The sequence below is a fragment of the Lampris incognitus genome, chromosome 1 (assembly GCF_029633865.1).
Source record: "Lampris incognitus isolate fLamInc1 chromosome 1, fLamInc1.hap2, whole genome shotgun sequence".
Lineage (NCBI taxonomy): Eukaryota > Metazoa > Chordata > Actinopteri > Lampriformes > Lampridae > Lampris > Lampris incognitus.
The window spans coordinates 112,152,687-112,169,164 of NC_079211.1; the positions used below are offsets into that span (position 1 = coordinate 112,152,687).

Here is a 16,478-nt window from a genome sequence, read left to right on the forward strand (position 1 = left end):
TGGTCTGATGTGGTAGCTCTCCTGTGTTGTGCCATCCTCTTGGCCAGTGTCTGTTTCCCCGATGTACAAGTCACAACAATCTACCTGGCACTTAGCAGCATACACTATATTGCTGTGTTTGTGCCAGGAGACCCGATCCTTGGTGTGGACCAACTTCTGACGCAGCGTGTTTTGGGGGTTGAAAGCAACTGAGACGCGGTGTACTATTGTAAGAGTACATCTGTCACCATCTTACAATGCTGTGACTGCAAATATTCTGTGAATAGTTCACATGGTCAGTGGTCACGCCCATATTTGCATATGAAACTGGTCGTTGGTTTCGGTCATTATGCCACTGTATTGTTTATAAGGGTGGGGACACCTGCAGCCAGTTGAGGCTGAAGAGGTCACTTAGATGATGATGACACGTATCTGTCAGTAAACGCTGTGTCCAGATGAACTGATTCAACCTTTTTTGACTGAAGATGTCATATTATATATTATATATGAGTGCTATACCTAGCTAGACTCATAATGCTGTTAATACACGCCAGCTGCAGACAGAAAGGCTGACTGTTCTCACAGCTGCTATCGGTGCTAAAAAGAAAAAAACCTGGCCATTAAGTTAGATATGAAAATTTTGAATTTCTTTTTCTTTCCTGACTTGAATAACATCCTTTTCATAGACCATGTGGTCTGTGACGACATTAATTTGATATTCAAATTCATAACGTATAAACGCTCCTGACAGAGACACAAAGTAATGAACTACAACTACCTTTCTTAAAGTACTTGAGTAAATTTTGGCTTTTAACAGTACTCATGTGACTAAAATAAAATTATAGTACTTTGAGTTGATTTATAAAACGTATTCTACTTCATTGTTTTTATTTCAACAGACATTGTAAAGTTAAAAAAAGGCTAAATGATGAATTTGTTCAATAAACCTTAAAAGCTAGCAATGCTGGGTGTTTTTAGGAGCTTTTACATTGCCAAAATAAATGTGATTTATTCACAGTTGTTTCCGGTGATATGGCTGTCACCCAGACAGCATCCGGATGTGGGCCACTTCAGGCAATGATGCGGCACTGACGGCCATCTTCTGGCCCTGACAAAATGGATGTGAGCCTGAAGTGGCCCGTGTGGTAAATGCTGAATATGGCCCAAATATCCATCTATCCATTATCTGAACAGCTTATCCTGCTCTCAGGGTCGCTGGAGCCTATTCCAGCAGTCATTGGGCGGCAGCCGGGGAGACACCCTGGACAGGCCGCCAGGCCATCACAGGGCCAGCATACACACACACACACACACACACACACACACACACATTGATACCTAGGAGCAATTTAGTACGGCCAATTCACCTGACCTACATGTCTTTGGACTGTGGGAAGAAACCAGAGCACCCGGAGGAAACCCACGCAGACACGGGGGGGGAACATGCAAACTCCACACAGAGGATGACCCGGGATGACCCACCAAGGTTGGACTACCCTGGGGCTCGAACACAGGACCTTCTTGCTGTGAGGCAAAAGCGCTAACCACTGTGCCACCGTGCCTGGCCCAAATATCACAAAACAAATATGGGCCACCTTTGTCAAATATGTGGCACATGCAGCATTGCTATGGTTTGGTTCTGGCCCAGATCTGGCAAACAGGAGCAGACTGCCCAAGTGTCATCATCCCATGCGGTATGTGGGCCGGATGAAAGTGTCGGGTGTGGGATGGGTCCAGGCCACAACAATTTTGCTATCTGGGCAGCTTAAGAATATCGCCATGTTTTCAGAGCTACAGCATTGTGTTCGTTTGTAGACATCTGGAGATGTGCAAAAGTTACAACCCACCTTGATAAAACAACAACATGGAGACACGTGACTGAGATGAGTTGCAGAAGAGACAGTATGTTTAATTAGCTTCACAGAGAGAGGTACAGAGATAAAGCTGCAGAGATGAGACATGAAGAAGAGTAGCAGGGTTGTTTCGCTCATCTAGAAAAGTGCACAGGTCGTTTTTGTTCTCTCTCTGTTGCCGGAAGTGGAGGTGTTGTGTGGGCTCTCCATCCGTCTGCCAGCTGTAAAATGCACAGCCTTTACACTGGAAAGTGACAATTGACACTGGTGAAGCACATGTGCTAGCACGTGGACAGCACGCTCGTATGCAACTGTAGCCTTTTCTCTATCAGAAATGTGACTGCAACCCAAACATTGATCGCAATCGGCCCTGTGCATAACTGTAGTCCACTGACTTCCGGTTTCTACTGCAGCGGTCATACCAGTTTGCTGTTTGTTGGCGCGCGCTGTTGACAATGGCATATTTTTCGCGATGCCTGCAAGATTTAGCATGGTTAAATGTCAACCACATGCACACAACTGTCGACAAACCTTCACCTGCACCTACCAGCAAACGGGTGAAAAGTTTCAACTTGTACATTATGCCAACAATTCCGTCCGTCGGTACGCTCGTCCTCATAATTGTGGACGTAACTGGTAGGTGCAGGTGAAAGTTTGTCGACAGTTCTGTGCATGTGGTTGACATTTATCCATGCTAAATCTTGCAGGCATCGCGAAAAATATGCAACAAATCCTCCAACCCATACGACCACATAGTAGGTTGTTTGTCCTCTAATACGACCCACAGGAGCGTTTCTTGAATAGCGCCCCTACCGGCGACAGGAGATATGCCACAGATACTTTTCGCCTCTGTGCATTGTGTGTTTTTAAAACAATGTGAGAACAATAGAATATGTAGTCAGTGCGTTTTTGTGCTGTTTCGTCATCTAGTATAGTAACTAAGATTGCTATTGGCAGTATGTTTACCTATTAATAACGTTATAAGAGGTAACTTAACGTTAGCTAAAAGTTAGCAAGTCAGCTAGCGTGGACATTATAACCGCTATGTGACATTAAGCTTTGCTTTTATTAATATTCGTTCTCGCGATAGCTTATGGAAGGATATGCTTATTGTTACAGAGAAAGTCGCGTGTTATAATTACGGACGACCTCGAGGAAATAGCTTAGAACGTAGCTGTAGGTCGTAATAAGCTGCTTGTACAAACCACCTACGGGGTCCCGTTTTTGGTGGAGGACGGTCTCAAAATATGCCATTGTCAATAGCGCGCGCCAACAAACAGGAAACTGGTATGACCGCTGCAGTAGAAACCGGAAGTCAGCGGACTACAGTTGTGCACAGAGCCGATTAAGGAACTTTCCTACCTGATGAAGGGAGGACGTTCTTCTCAAAGTAGCCCGCAACGTTCATGTTGCCGGCGGGCCTGTACTGACCGACCACAAACACACTGTTTCCGTTTGAAGCCTGCCCCACGCCCAGCTCAGTGCTGTCCTTCCACACGACCTGGGTGAAGTGTCCTGCAGAGGGCGCCACAAGACACACCCGAGTCTCAGCAGGGTTAAACTATTACTCGATGACACGGGTGGAAAAACGAGTTTTCAGTCAGTGGGTAAGGAAAAAGGTTTACTAGCTTTGAAGATGCCTCGCCTGTTTGCTGAGGGAGAACTTGAATACATAAACCAGACCTTCACACAGCCCGGTTGGAAATTGCATGTTGTGTAAGAGTAGTCAGTCACTGTGAACTTCACATGGTTTCTAACTGGTCAAGTGAACTGCAGGATTACCAGTGTTCATGTTGAATCCGGGCTGGTCCCATTGGTAGTCTTTGATCTCGCCGTACCAGTTCTCCACAGCCTCCTTCCCTGAAACACACACATACAGGAGATGGGAACATTAAAACAAACCCCAGCATCCTGCTTAAACACACACTTTCTTAATGACTTCAGACGCATGTAGTATGTATTTACATTTATGGTTGTTCTGCCCTGTGTACGTGTTGACGGACCTGTGTTTACATGCCCTTTACCCTAGCACAAAATAAAGTTATGTGAATTAAACAGTGATTGACAGATCATGAACAGTGTTCACTTAAAAGCGCAATACACAAACAAAAAGCCTAAGGCACTGAGGTTAATGGGGCTAGAAAACATGCAGATAAACAACAAGCAACATTCCTATCAGGGCTCAACTTGGAACAACAGCATAAATGTATTAGGTGGACTGTAAATTGCAGGCTATTGGAAGACTAAATATATAGATAACCTCATGAAACTCTCAACGGTAGGGAAAGTGTTGAACAAACAAGGAGCAATATATATATATAATCATATCTGTATAATCCAGTGATTCAAGTAATTTTTTTAGTTGTAAGTTATATAATTAATTATAAAGTAAAATATTTAAAATGTATATTTTATATTTCACTATATATGATATTATATAATATACAATATAATAGTTAAGGTCAAAATTATTATTCCCCTTTATGAAATCAAACAAAACCCTCAACTTTTCCATTGAAATGACAATAACCAAAAGTGTTTATAGTTTAATTGCTTCCAAAAGAACAAAGACAAAATCTCCACTAAGCCTGATTAAGAAATTTTACTGATGCGCTGAATCGAAATAAGAAAAAACAAAAATGACAACGCCAAAATTATTAGCCCTCTGACAACTAATAGTCAATAGTGTAACCTTTTTGACTCACAATTGACAACAACCTCTTATGGTAGTTCCTAACTAGGTTGGCACATGTCTCTTGAGGGATCTTATCCCATTCTTCCATGGCAAATTGTTCAGCTCATCCAAATTGCGTGGTTTTCCAGCATGGACATTAATCTTAAGCTCCTGCCACAGATTCTCAATAGGATTGAGATCTGGGCTCTGAGAGGGCCACTCCAGGACCTTGATTTTGGTGTCCTTCAAAAGGTTTTGGACTAACTTGGATGTATGCTTCAGGTCATTGTCTTGCTGGAAGACCCAACAGTGACCTAAAGCTAGACTGGCAGCAGTTTCTTTACGTTATCCTTCAAAATGTCAACATAATCTTGTTTCTTCATGGTCCCATGCACCCAAACAAGGTTCCTTGTGCCTGAAGCAGCAAAACGGCCCCACAGCATTATGCTCCCACCACCATGTTTAACTGTGGCACCTGTGTTTTTAGGATTGAAGGCCTCTCTCTTCCTTCGCCAAACAAAAGCAACATCCATGTGCCCAAACCGCTCAAGTTTAGTCTCATCAGACCACAGGACAGACTTCCAAAGCTCATGCCCATGTTTCAAATGTTCATGGGCAAACTTCAGTCTGGCTCTGATGTGAGCAATGGAGTTTTTCTTGGACAATGACCTCGAAGCCCACCACGATGAAGAGCCCTCACAAAAGTCTTCCTTGAAACATCAAGTCCAGAAGAGGCCAGTTCAGCAACAGTCATCGTGGCAGAGATCCAGGGATTGTTGACATCTCTGACTATTTTACTCTCCAAAGTTTTTGAAATCTTGCACTTTGGACCAGGCCCAGGTTTGTTGCTGACAGAATTTGTCTCCTTGTGCTTTGCAATGATGCAACGCACAGCTGTTCTGCACACTGGAACGCTTGGAAGTGGCAGTATAGCCTTCCCCCCTTAAGATGAGCGTCCACTATCTTCTTTCTGAGTTCCAGACTGATTTCTTTACTTTTTGGCATGATGAAATTACTTCTTACAAATAATTTAAGAGTAATTCCTCTCAATCAAGTGTTCAAGTGCCACTAGCCCTGTTCATTGGAGTCCCTAAAGTAAAGTTCAGTCAGTGCTGATTGGTTGCTCAGGTGTGTTTTGAAAGCTGATTGATTGCTCAGGTGTGTTTTGAAAGCAAAAAATCACATGGGGGCTAATAATTTTGACCACCTCAATTTTCACTACATTTGGTATAAAGCAAACCTGAAGATTTATTTTATATTCCAAAATGTACCCAATAGGGACCCTAACATTGGTGAATGTTTTACTATGTAAAGTTTTATGAATGATGCAAACATTGGGCAGAATTTTAGGGAAATGTTCCATAGTTCCTCGGGGGCTAATAATTTTGACCTTAACTGTATAATATATAGTATAATAATAATAGAATATATAATTTTTATATTCTATTATAAATAAAATATATATAAAATATATAAGTAAAATATTTAATTATAAGTTTATATATATATATATATATATATATATATATATATATATATACACTACCGTTCAAAAGTTTGGGATCACCCAAACAATTTTGTGTTTTCCATGAAAAGTCACACTTATTCACCACCATATGTTGTGAAATGAATAGAAAATAGAGTCAAGACATTGACAAGGTTAGAAATAATGATTTGTATTTGAAATAAGATTTTTTTTACATCAAACTTTGCTTTCGTCAAAGAATCCTCCATTTGCAGCAATTACAGCATTGCAGACCTTTGGCATTCTAGCTGTTAATTTGTTGAGGTAATCTGGAGAAATTGCACCCCACGCTTCCAGAAGCAGCTCCCACAAGTTGGATTGGTTGGATGGGCACTTCTTTGAGCAGATTGAGTTTCTGGAGCATCACATTTGTGGGGTCAATTAAACGCTCGAAATGGCCAGAAAAAGAGAACTTTCATCTGAAACTCGACAGTCTATTCTTGTTCTTAGAAATGAAGGCTATTCCATGCGAGAAATTGCTAAGAAATTGAAGATTTCCTACACCGGTGTGTACTACTCCCTTCAGAGGACAGCACAAACAGGCTCTAACCAGAGTAGAAAAAGAAGTGGGAGGCCGCGCTGCACAACTGAGCAAGAAGATAAGTACATTAGAGTCTCTAGTTTGAGAAACAGACGCCTCACAGGTCCCCAACTGGCATCTTCATTAAATAGTACCTGTTAGAGCCTGTTTGTGCTGTCCTCTGAAGGGAGTAGTACACACCGGTGTAGGAAATCTTCAATTTCTTAGCAATTTCTCGCATGGAATAGCTTTCATTTCTAAGAACAAGAATAGACTGTCGAGTTTCAGATGAAAGTTCTCTTTTTCTGGCCATTTTGAGCGTTTAATTGACCCCACAAATGTGATGCTCCAGAAACTCAATCTGCTCAAAGAAGTGCCCATCCAACCAATCCAACTTGTGGGAGCTGCTTCTGGAAGCGTGGGGTGCAATTTCTCCAGATTACCTCAACAAATTAACAGCTAGAATGCCAAAGGTCTGCAATGCTGTAATTGCTGCAAATGGAGGATTCTTTGACGAAAGCAAAGTTTGATGTAAAAAAAATCTTATTTCAAATACAAATCATTATTTCTAACCTTGTCAATGTCTTGACTCTATTTTCTATTCATTTCACAACATATGGTGGTGAATAAGTGTGACTTTTCATGGAAAACACGAAATTGTTTGGGTGATACCAAACTTTTGAACGGTAGTGTATGTATATATATATATATATATATATATATATATATATATATATATATATATATATATATATATATATAAAATGAGGCATGAAAAAAGGTTAAACTAGAGGAATGCACTCAGTAGAGTGCAGATGTCCACCAGACGTAGCTCCCCTTCTCTGGTGCTCAGACATGGCCACAGACAAACCACCCCTTTTTTGCCTACCGAGAGAAGGGGCCCTTATCAAAAGACTTCAGTGTGTTTAACCAATGTGTTTAACCATTGCGGCTTTCATGATATAAAATGAATGAAGGCGAATGATTTTCCTTCATTCTAAAGCTATAAAACAGTAAGAAAACAGCTCAGCCATAGTAAATGTTGTACTGTCGTTGCTGAGAGGGAAAAAAATGGTATTTTTATAGTGGGAGTTTTAACATTGGCACTTTTGCATCTAATCCTCCTCATGATGTCAGTTAAACAAACATGGCGGCGAGGTGAATAAGCCGACATTTTTTTGGTTGATCCAGTGTTCTTCTGGTTCTCCTGTGCTGAGGTCAACAATGGGTGATTTCAACAGTATCTGTCTGCGGACTCCAAGACGGGGACGTAACATACAAGACACGCCCACAAAGTACATCACACGCCCACATCAGCACAAGAACCGTCTGCTTGCCCGTTGAAGAAACTCCTCCCAGTACAAGAAACGCCCTCCAGTACAAGAAACGCCCTCCAGTACAAGAAATGCCTTCCAGTACAAAAAATGCCCTCAAGTACAAGAAACGCCCCCTAGTACAAGAAACGCCCCCCCCCCGAGCGCCGAGGTTGAGGTTAGGGCAAGTGGTGGGAGCCCTGCTACAAGTCCTGCCGTGTGTGTGTGTACATACACACAGGGTGTTGTGATGCGTCTAGTGCAGCAGTGTGTAGTTGGAGGGAAGGTGCATGTGTTCTTCCAACCCGCTTGTGTCCTTCCTGCCCTTAGCTTGCTGCCGCTGGCTAGCCTTTGTGGCGAATAGGGAAGCGTCCTAGCGTGTAAGCCTTCCCTTGCCAGTACATAGCCTCTCCTTCACCAAGACTCCTGCCAGGCCTCCCCGTGGCCACACATGGTAACTGGGGTCTTGCGGCCCCAGGCTAACTTGGCAGGGGATCTCGGAGCAGCAGTGGGCCCCAGAGATATGGTGTGCAGGCCCACCCTGGTGGACACGCCCTGGCACCTATCAACCACTGCCCCGCTGCCTTGTGGGTGAGTCTGGAAGACATAAGGCTAAGGGAGCTTACCCCAACAGAAAAGCAAGCTGTGGCGGCACGCTTCGAGGCGGTTTCCGAAAAACTGGATTTCCGGCAGCTCCCTGCAGTTGTGTGGAGGTGCCGGTCGTCTAGGGATCCCCCTTGCCATCGGAACCATCTCCTCTACAATCAAGTCATGTGGCGTTGGGAGAAGCGCACCCCCCATGCCACTTTAAAAACCATCTCTGCGCAGGTATCTTCTGCTATCTGAGTCCTCAAAGGACCCACAAATAGAAGAAGATGGTCATCATCGGGCACGATGGACAACCAGCAAGCAAGCAAGCAACAAGTCCTGCCCCTACACGTTCCACCCCAGTCCGCAGACAGACCCCTCTCGATGATTTGCTGACTTGCGAAATACGATCGACGTCTCGTTTACTTTCAACACTCATACCAGAATACATAATGTTATGACACTGTCGCTGCCCTATCCAAGTCAATTGTGCGCATGCGCGCAGGCGTTGGTCGAGCAAGCCAGAGAATGAATGAAGAGAGGGAGGGCGGTAGCAAGAACAAACGTTCTGCGAGGGTTTTTAATCAACGCAACCACGAGAGGTTCTTCATCGTGCAGTCATAACTATGCACGAATAAATGTAGCCTGATCGGTCCGGTGGTATGCGAGATTAGCTGCGGACAGACACGCATGCGCACGACAAGCGCACAGTCCCCTCGAGGCTATCCGCCTGGCGGGGGATAACAGTGCAACGCTGTTCTAAATGTTTTAACCTACCTGTCAGTTTAATGGGGTTGGAGCTAGATGCATAGTATATGTTCTCTCCGTCCTTGGTGCTGCTGTGCTGCAGGGTGTTGATGGACGCTATGTGGTTGGCCCATTTCTGAGCAGCTGCACACAGGTCACTGTTGAGGGTGAGCGGCGGAGCGCCGTGTGTCCGCCGGTAGTCATTGTGGGTGTCAAGGAACTCTTGCTGGAAACTTTCATCTGTGGACAAACGAGACAACGTTTTGTTTGAACCGTCTGAAGCAGGGCCGGGCAATAATTCAACATCACCATTTGTCTGTGAATTTTCTCATTCATCCAAGTCCAGTTGCACTTGATTCAACTCCTTTGGATATCATCACCATTTGTTGCCTTTCATTTTCAGAAATATTCATTGCATAATTCAAAATATTTATATTATATATAATATATATCCATCCATGTTGTGGTTACACCGTCCTGAGCTGCCCCCCCGGCACGTTCAAGCCACTCCCCCAGCTCGGACGTGCCGGAAACATCCGAGCGCTCGGCTCGCGCTCTGAGGAGACGAGAGCTGCACTGCACCAGGTGTTTGCCATCATCCATCAGGCACACCTATGGCAATCAGGCAGCCCTCTACAAGAAGTCTCCCAGAACACCACTCCGTGCTTCGACGTACTGAACCTTGCGGTAAACCTCTGACAAGCCCTTCAGCGTTCCTTGCATTCTGTTTATTCCCCAGTGTCTTATCTTCGTGTCTCTGTTTCCTCCCAAGACTCTCCCTCCGCCACTTCCACGGCTCCCCGCGTCTCCCTCGTCCCCAGCGATCTTCACGTTTTTCCCCGGACCTCTCCTGCGATCTCCCCCCTTGTCCCTCTACCTGGACCCCTCCTTTCGGACTCGACTTCCCGGATCTCGGACCCGGACTTCCTCGGACAACCCCTCTTGGATCACGGACTGGACTTTCTTGCCAGGTGCACACACATTATTTCAACACCTCCTGGTCATTTACATACCGCACCACACATAGGCTAAGAACACTCACACATACACGCAAACCACGGGACACCACACATGGTTTATTCACACATCCCACTAACAGAACGTTTTTCGCACCATACATTCCCCTCCCACAATAAAACCACCTTTTTGGATTTTGAAGTCATCCTGTGTCTGTCTGCCTTGGGTTTCGCCACACGGGTCGGGTTCTGGTGCGCGAGCATAACAATCCATCCATTATCCAGACCACTTATCCTATCCCAGCAGGCATTTTATATATGTATATAGGGAAAGTGCTCAACAAATAGAGCAAAATAATCCAGTGAGTCAAGTAAATTCTTTGAGACAGTACAAGCCTGTTTCGTGCCATAAGCAATCATCAGCTGTTAATCTGATGATTGCTTATGGCAAGAAACTGACAAACGAACGCAGGCAGAAGAAAAGCGCCGCCGCCGAAAAATCCGCCAAGAAGAGAGAGCCGCAGGAGCGGGTCCGCCCTCTACCACCCCCTGTCCACGCTGCTCCCGTCTCTCCTATTCTCACCTTGGACTGACAAGCCATCTTCCTTTCACGCACACACCTTAATCTCTTGGAATGGATCCTCGGACACGAGAGACGCCAACGACGACGAATATAATGTACTAGAAGAACCCCGCTACAATGTAGCGGTTTGGTTATCCACCCGTCTAAATCTCCCTCCTCTTCATCCTGCCAGCTAACAGCCTTCCCCCTGCCCCTAAACCCCCCCCACTCCAACTCTCTCCCCCCAAATGCTCAGAATCATCTGAAATGTCGAGAAAAGTGGTTTTTAGCCATTTTTAGAAAATGCATATTTTGCATAATTTTAATTTTCTGGGATTTTTCCCTTACTCTCCGAGACAATACCTACCACCTCCAAAAAGAATTGGGATCATAAGCGCTTTAGTTTTCAGTCCCGCTATCTACACTAACACCACACACACACACACACATTACGAAAATATATGAGTAGATAACATCATATATAATAACATAACATAATGATAATATAACGTTATATAGTATATTACATAATAACATAACACAATATATATAATATATTACATAATAATCTACTACTACTACTTTCGGCTGCTCCCGTTGGGGGGCGCCACAGCGGATCATCCGTTTCCATCTCTTCCTGTCTTCTGCATCTTCCTCTGTCACACCAGCCACCTGCATGTCCTCCCTCACCACAGCCACAAACCTCCTCTTTGGCCTTCCTCTTCTCCTCTTCCCTGGCAGCTCCATATTCAGCATCCTTCTCCCAATATACTCAGCATCTCTCCTCCACATATGTCCAAACCATCTCAATCTCGCCTCTCTTGCTTTGTCTCCAAACCGTCCAACCTGAGCTGTCCCTCTAATATACTCGTTCCCAATCCTGTCCTTCATCACTCCCAATGAAAATCTTAACATCTTCAACTCTGCCACCTCCAGCTCCGCCTCCTGTCTTTTCATCAGTGCCACTGTCTCCAAACCATATAACATAGCTGGTCTCACAACCATCTTGTCAGCCTTCCCTTTAACTCTTGCTGGTACCCTTCTGTCACAAATCACTCCTGACACTCTTCTCCACCCACTCCACCCTACCTGCACTCTCTTCTTCACCTCTCTCCTGCAGTCCCCGTTACTTTGGACAGTTGACCCCAAGTATTTAAACTCAAATGCCTTCGTCACCTGTACTTCTTGCATCCTCACCATTCCATTGTCCTCTCTCTCATTCACACATAGGTATTCCGTCTTGCTCTTACTGACTTTCATTCCTCTTCTCTCCAGTGCATACCTCCACCTCTCCAGGCTCTCTCTAACAGGTACTATTTAATGAAGATGCCAGTTGGGGACCTGTGAGGCGTCTGTTTCTCAAACTAGAGACTCTAATGTACTTATCTTCTTGCTCAGTTGTGCAGCGCGGCCTCCCACTTCTTTTTCTACTCTGGTTAGAGCCTGTTTGTGCTGTCCTCTGAAGGGAGTAGTACACACCGGTGTAGGAAATCTTCAATTTCTTAGCAATTTCTCGCATGGAATAGCCTTCATTTCTAAGAACAAGAATAGACTGTCGAGTTTCAGATGAAAGTTCTCTTTTTCTGGCCATTTTGAGCATTTAATTGACCCCACAAATGTGATGCTCCAGAAACTCAATCTGCTCAAAGAAGTGCCCATCCAACCAATCCAACTTGTGGGAGCTGCTTCTGGAAGCGTGGGGTGCAATTTCTCCAGATTACCTCAACAAATTAACAGCTAGAATGCCAAAGGTCTGCAATGCTGTAATTGCTGCAAATGGAGGATTCTTTGACGAAAGCAAAGTTTGATGTAAAAAAATCTTATTTCAAATACAAATCATTATTTCTAACCTTGTCAATGTCTTGACTCTATTTTCTATTCATTTCACAACATATGGTGGTGAATAAGTGTGACTTTTCATGGAAAACACAAAATTGTTTGGGTGATCCCAAACTTTTGAACGGTAGTGTATATATATATATATATATATATATATATATATATATATATATATATATATATATATATATATATGTATACACACACACACACACACACGCATGTATCTTATTGGATTGGTTTGGATAATGGAATGGAATTGAATATTATGTATATAACAGTATTATATATTAGATATATTTATATCTATATATCAAAATATTAATTGCATCGGGCTGACACAGCGATGTTTGTCATATCGTGATACACAATACACAACTATGTTTTCTAAAGTAATGATAATGTTAATCTAGTTCCTAACGTTTCTCACAAAACGAAGTCTAAAATGTGTGACGGAGTGTATGTTTTTACATATTAAGCAGATACCATGGTAAGTACAATGATATCCCATGCAAAACTGCCTTCAGCGTCGCCCGGCAGTAATCTGAAGAGATTTTAGTGCTCAGAGGAAGTTTAACTTGTAACGTCATCGAGTCAGCATGCAAATGGATCATGTGTAACATTATATAGATATTCATAATATGTAACATTATATGGATATTCATAATATGTAAATTACATATATATTCATAATGTTTAATATTATATAGATATTCATAATGTGTAATATTACATAGATATTAATGATGTAAAATGATATAGATATTCATAATAGGTAATATTACACAGAAAGATGGAATCAGCAGTGTTAGTCCGTTGTTACGTCACAATAATGAGATCCTTCTGAAAATGTATTTCACGTCAACGCTTCATATTAATATAATACACCAACCTGCCATTGTGTCTGAAGATTCGGGGTCTAAAATGGAAAAGAAAGGCAGTTAGGAGATATGCATTGAAAGAAAAAAAATCTCAAATCATTTCTAAATAATTTAATCAATTGATTCCATTACAGAAATCACACATCTGGCACCTTTGATAGAACGAAGCAACACTTTGTATCGTGATGACGACAAACTGGTCTTTTATCAACGGTCTAATGGCAGCATGCAAGCGTCCTTCCTCCTCCGAGCACCTGATGGTGTGTGAGACTCACCTGATAGGCGGTGCACCGCTGAGCAGTCTGCAGGTATTTTCTCTTTCCCTTATTTTGTCCCTGAAGCTACCATTTATAAACACGAGCTGGACCTCTCCCCTCCTTGTCTTCCTCTGTAGGAGGAGACACGCGCGCGCGCGCACTCCTAGCCTGTAATTATCTTAGAGGAGCGCCTATGGCTCTTTAGTGGTTGTGCATGTAGCTCGTTAGACTGCGGCAACTGCGGAATTCAATAAATTGCACTTTCTACTACATCCCAAAAGCTGCATGTTAATGATGCCATGAAACAAACCCTGAACGTCATGCACACAAGATGCCAGTTCTGCATCAGTCTTCAGATAAATGGACCTCAAGCCAAGCAGGTTTGGCATGGCCTCCCCGGGCAGGTGAACTGATGGTGACGGATTAAAACAATGTTCTCTTGTGTCGGAGCCTGCAACAATGCATGCAGACTTATGCAATATTTATCTTTCTCATCAAACAACAAAACAAACGTGTTTAGGCTTCATCACCCATCCTTCCTGTTACAATGACAGTATGATAGGGTGGAGAGGTGGTGCAGGCTTTAAAGCCAGCCTCAGAAAGTGTAAAACAAATGAATTTTATCACTAACGAGGAAAGAAGACGAGATAACTCGGGCGCCATTAAAGATCTGCGAGCCCTATTCTGCAGAGTCGATCTTTCCCATTTCACTTCATGCATCTAAAATAAATAAATAAATAATTGGTCGCCTGCTTGAAAATAGAGTCGATGTATGGAGGAGTTTGAACTGACTGAGGACATATATGCATGTCTAGATGGCGTTTTTACTTCTCTCTACAGGGTGAATGCTGGGTCGGTTGCTCGGTCCGGGTCACCGCCCTAAAAAAATGTCCTCAACAACAATTTCTCAACGTTTAAAAGCGCCGAGGAATTATTTGCTATTAAGTATTGCGCAAATACAATTTCGTGATTAGGTTATGTAATGAGAGTGGTGGTTTGGAAGGGCAGGTTATGGCACAACCGAGCACGTCGCAGTAAACACCCCTGCTACAACCCTACAACCACAGACGCTCACTTCTTCCTGCCACCCAACAGGGATAATTTACAGTCACCAGCGGTTTTAATGAGCTCGAGCCTTATTTAAAGACAACAAGCAGACTTCAAAAGCATCTGGCCGTCATTATTGTGATGTTATTGGTTTTACTTCCAGGGCCATAATTCACAGATTACAGCAACATGTGTACTGTGCATCCAGCTCGGGGTCCTTTTTTAATCAAAATGAGATGATACTTCCTTTGCTACTGGCAGCTGCACTGAAACCAACATGTGTACTTGAAACCAACATGTGTACTTGCAGCTCTTTGTTGCCAGTCATAAATGTGCAAAATAGAATTTTGTCGTCGGGGGGAAAATAAACATTGGTAAAAAATCATTCATTAGCAACTGGAATTTGTCCTCAGCAAATGGGTAACTGTTTCACCGGTGCCTTGCTCAACAGCAATGGCATGGGGATATAGGCAACATCCATGGCTTTTTGGGGTGGCAGGAAACCCAGAGGAACACAGGGGAACCTGCAAACTCACCACAAGAAGACCCAGGGGACCCCATTGTGTTCTGAACCCAGGACCTTCTGCTGCCAGGCAGTAGTCCTGAGCCGCCGTGCCATATGACGAATGTTGTGTTTTTCTTTTACAGCTTAATAAACTTACTCAAGATTTGGAAGAAGCGTCAGGGCTGTGAATATTCATTCGTCCACAATAATAAAAAGATAACAAAACAAGAGTTAAAGTTTATGAATAAACTTTAGTGCGGTTGTGTCAACAGTTGTGTAGCTGTTAGCAGAGTAACAGGTGCACCTCGGAGCTCTTCCATTGTACCTACATGAACATTAAAACCTAATTGCAGCTGGTACGCGAGCAAACAGTGCTCCCATGTTACCAAATCCTGCATATTTACAATCTCAAAACATCCAGGAAAACCCACCAGACTTTAATGGTGAATACCTCTGACACTGATTGGTCTAGGAAAACCTATACAGTATTGTAACGTACATGGATAATTAGACACGTTGGTCCCTGACTAACGGGTCGAACCCTTTAGTCGACTGGTTAACGTTGGAGCTTGCGGAGTGGGAGACACGGGTTCGCGTCCCGGCTGTGGCGGTTCTCGGACTGCCCCCCTGAATTCGCTACATTGGTGTCAGAAGTGGGATGGTGAGACAGTGAGGTCATCGGGAGCGCGTGCGGCCAGAGGCGTGAGCCGAAGGAGAGGGGTAGTGTAACGTGCACGGATAAGTAGACACGTTGTTTCTTGACTAACGGGTCAGACCCTTTAGTCCAGTGGTTCTCAACCTTTTTGGGGTCCTGGACCCCCTGCGTATTTTAGATCTACCCTGAGGACCCCTCCACCTGATCTTGGGGAGGGGGGTTGAAATTTGATAGAAACAGTAGAAACTGCATTTTAAATTGCATTATAGCATTTATTCACTCTTTGGGGCAAAAATAAGAGCTTTCAGTTGTAACTTAGATATAGTTAACAAAACAGAATTCTTATGCAGTAACTTTCAGATATATATGTAACAAAACAGAATATGTAATCAGTAACTTTCAGATATATGTAACAACAGAATTTTTATGCAGTAACTTTTAACAATGCAAACGGGAGCGAGATCTCTTATTAAAATACAATAAATTACACTTGTGAAACAGATGTAATTAGAGAAAAAAGTCCTGTTACCCTTTATAGTTTAGGTAGATAAAGGAATCAGTCACATTTGAGTAAAAT

The 16,478-nt window shown here is 43.3% G+C and overlaps 1 protein-coding gene across 1 annotated transcript; it reads right to left on the reverse strand.

Annotated features, from left to right (window-relative positions):
- Positions 1-1,943: 1,943 nt before the first annotated feature.
- Positions 1,944-14,086, reverse strand: im:7150988 (Golgi-associated plant pathogenesis-related protein 1). Its single transcript, XM_056294438.1, has 6 exons — positions 14,005-14,086; positions 13,449-13,475; positions 9,230-9,439; positions 3,615-3,692; positions 3,195-3,347; positions 1,944-2,076 (listed from the first exon to the last, which is right to left on the reverse strand). The coding sequence occupies exons 1-6, from the start codon at positions 14,081-14,083 to the stop codon at positions 2,072-2,074; spliced, it is 552 nt and encodes a 183-aa protein (XP_056150413.1). The 5' UTR covers positions 14,084-14,086; the 3' UTR covers positions 1,944-2,071.
- Positions 14,087-16,478: the final 2,392 nt, after the last annotated feature.

What these genes read in the sequence shown, in the direction of transcription:
- im:7150988 (XM_056294438.1), bottom strand. Translation starts at nt 14,083, where the DNA reads ATGCCAAACCTGCTTGGCTTGAGGTCCATTTATCTGAAGACTGATGCA. An exon ending in CAACCCCATTAAACTGACAG is followed by an intron (nt 3,693 to 9,229) that starts GTAGGTTAAAAC and finishes TGTGTGTTTCAG; the next exon opens with GGAAGGAGGCTGTGGAGAAC. An exon ending in CGGATTCAACATGAACACTG is followed by an intron (nt 3,348 to 3,614) that starts GTAATCCTGCAG and finishes CGCCCTCTGCAG; the next exon opens with GACACTTCACCCAGGTCGTG.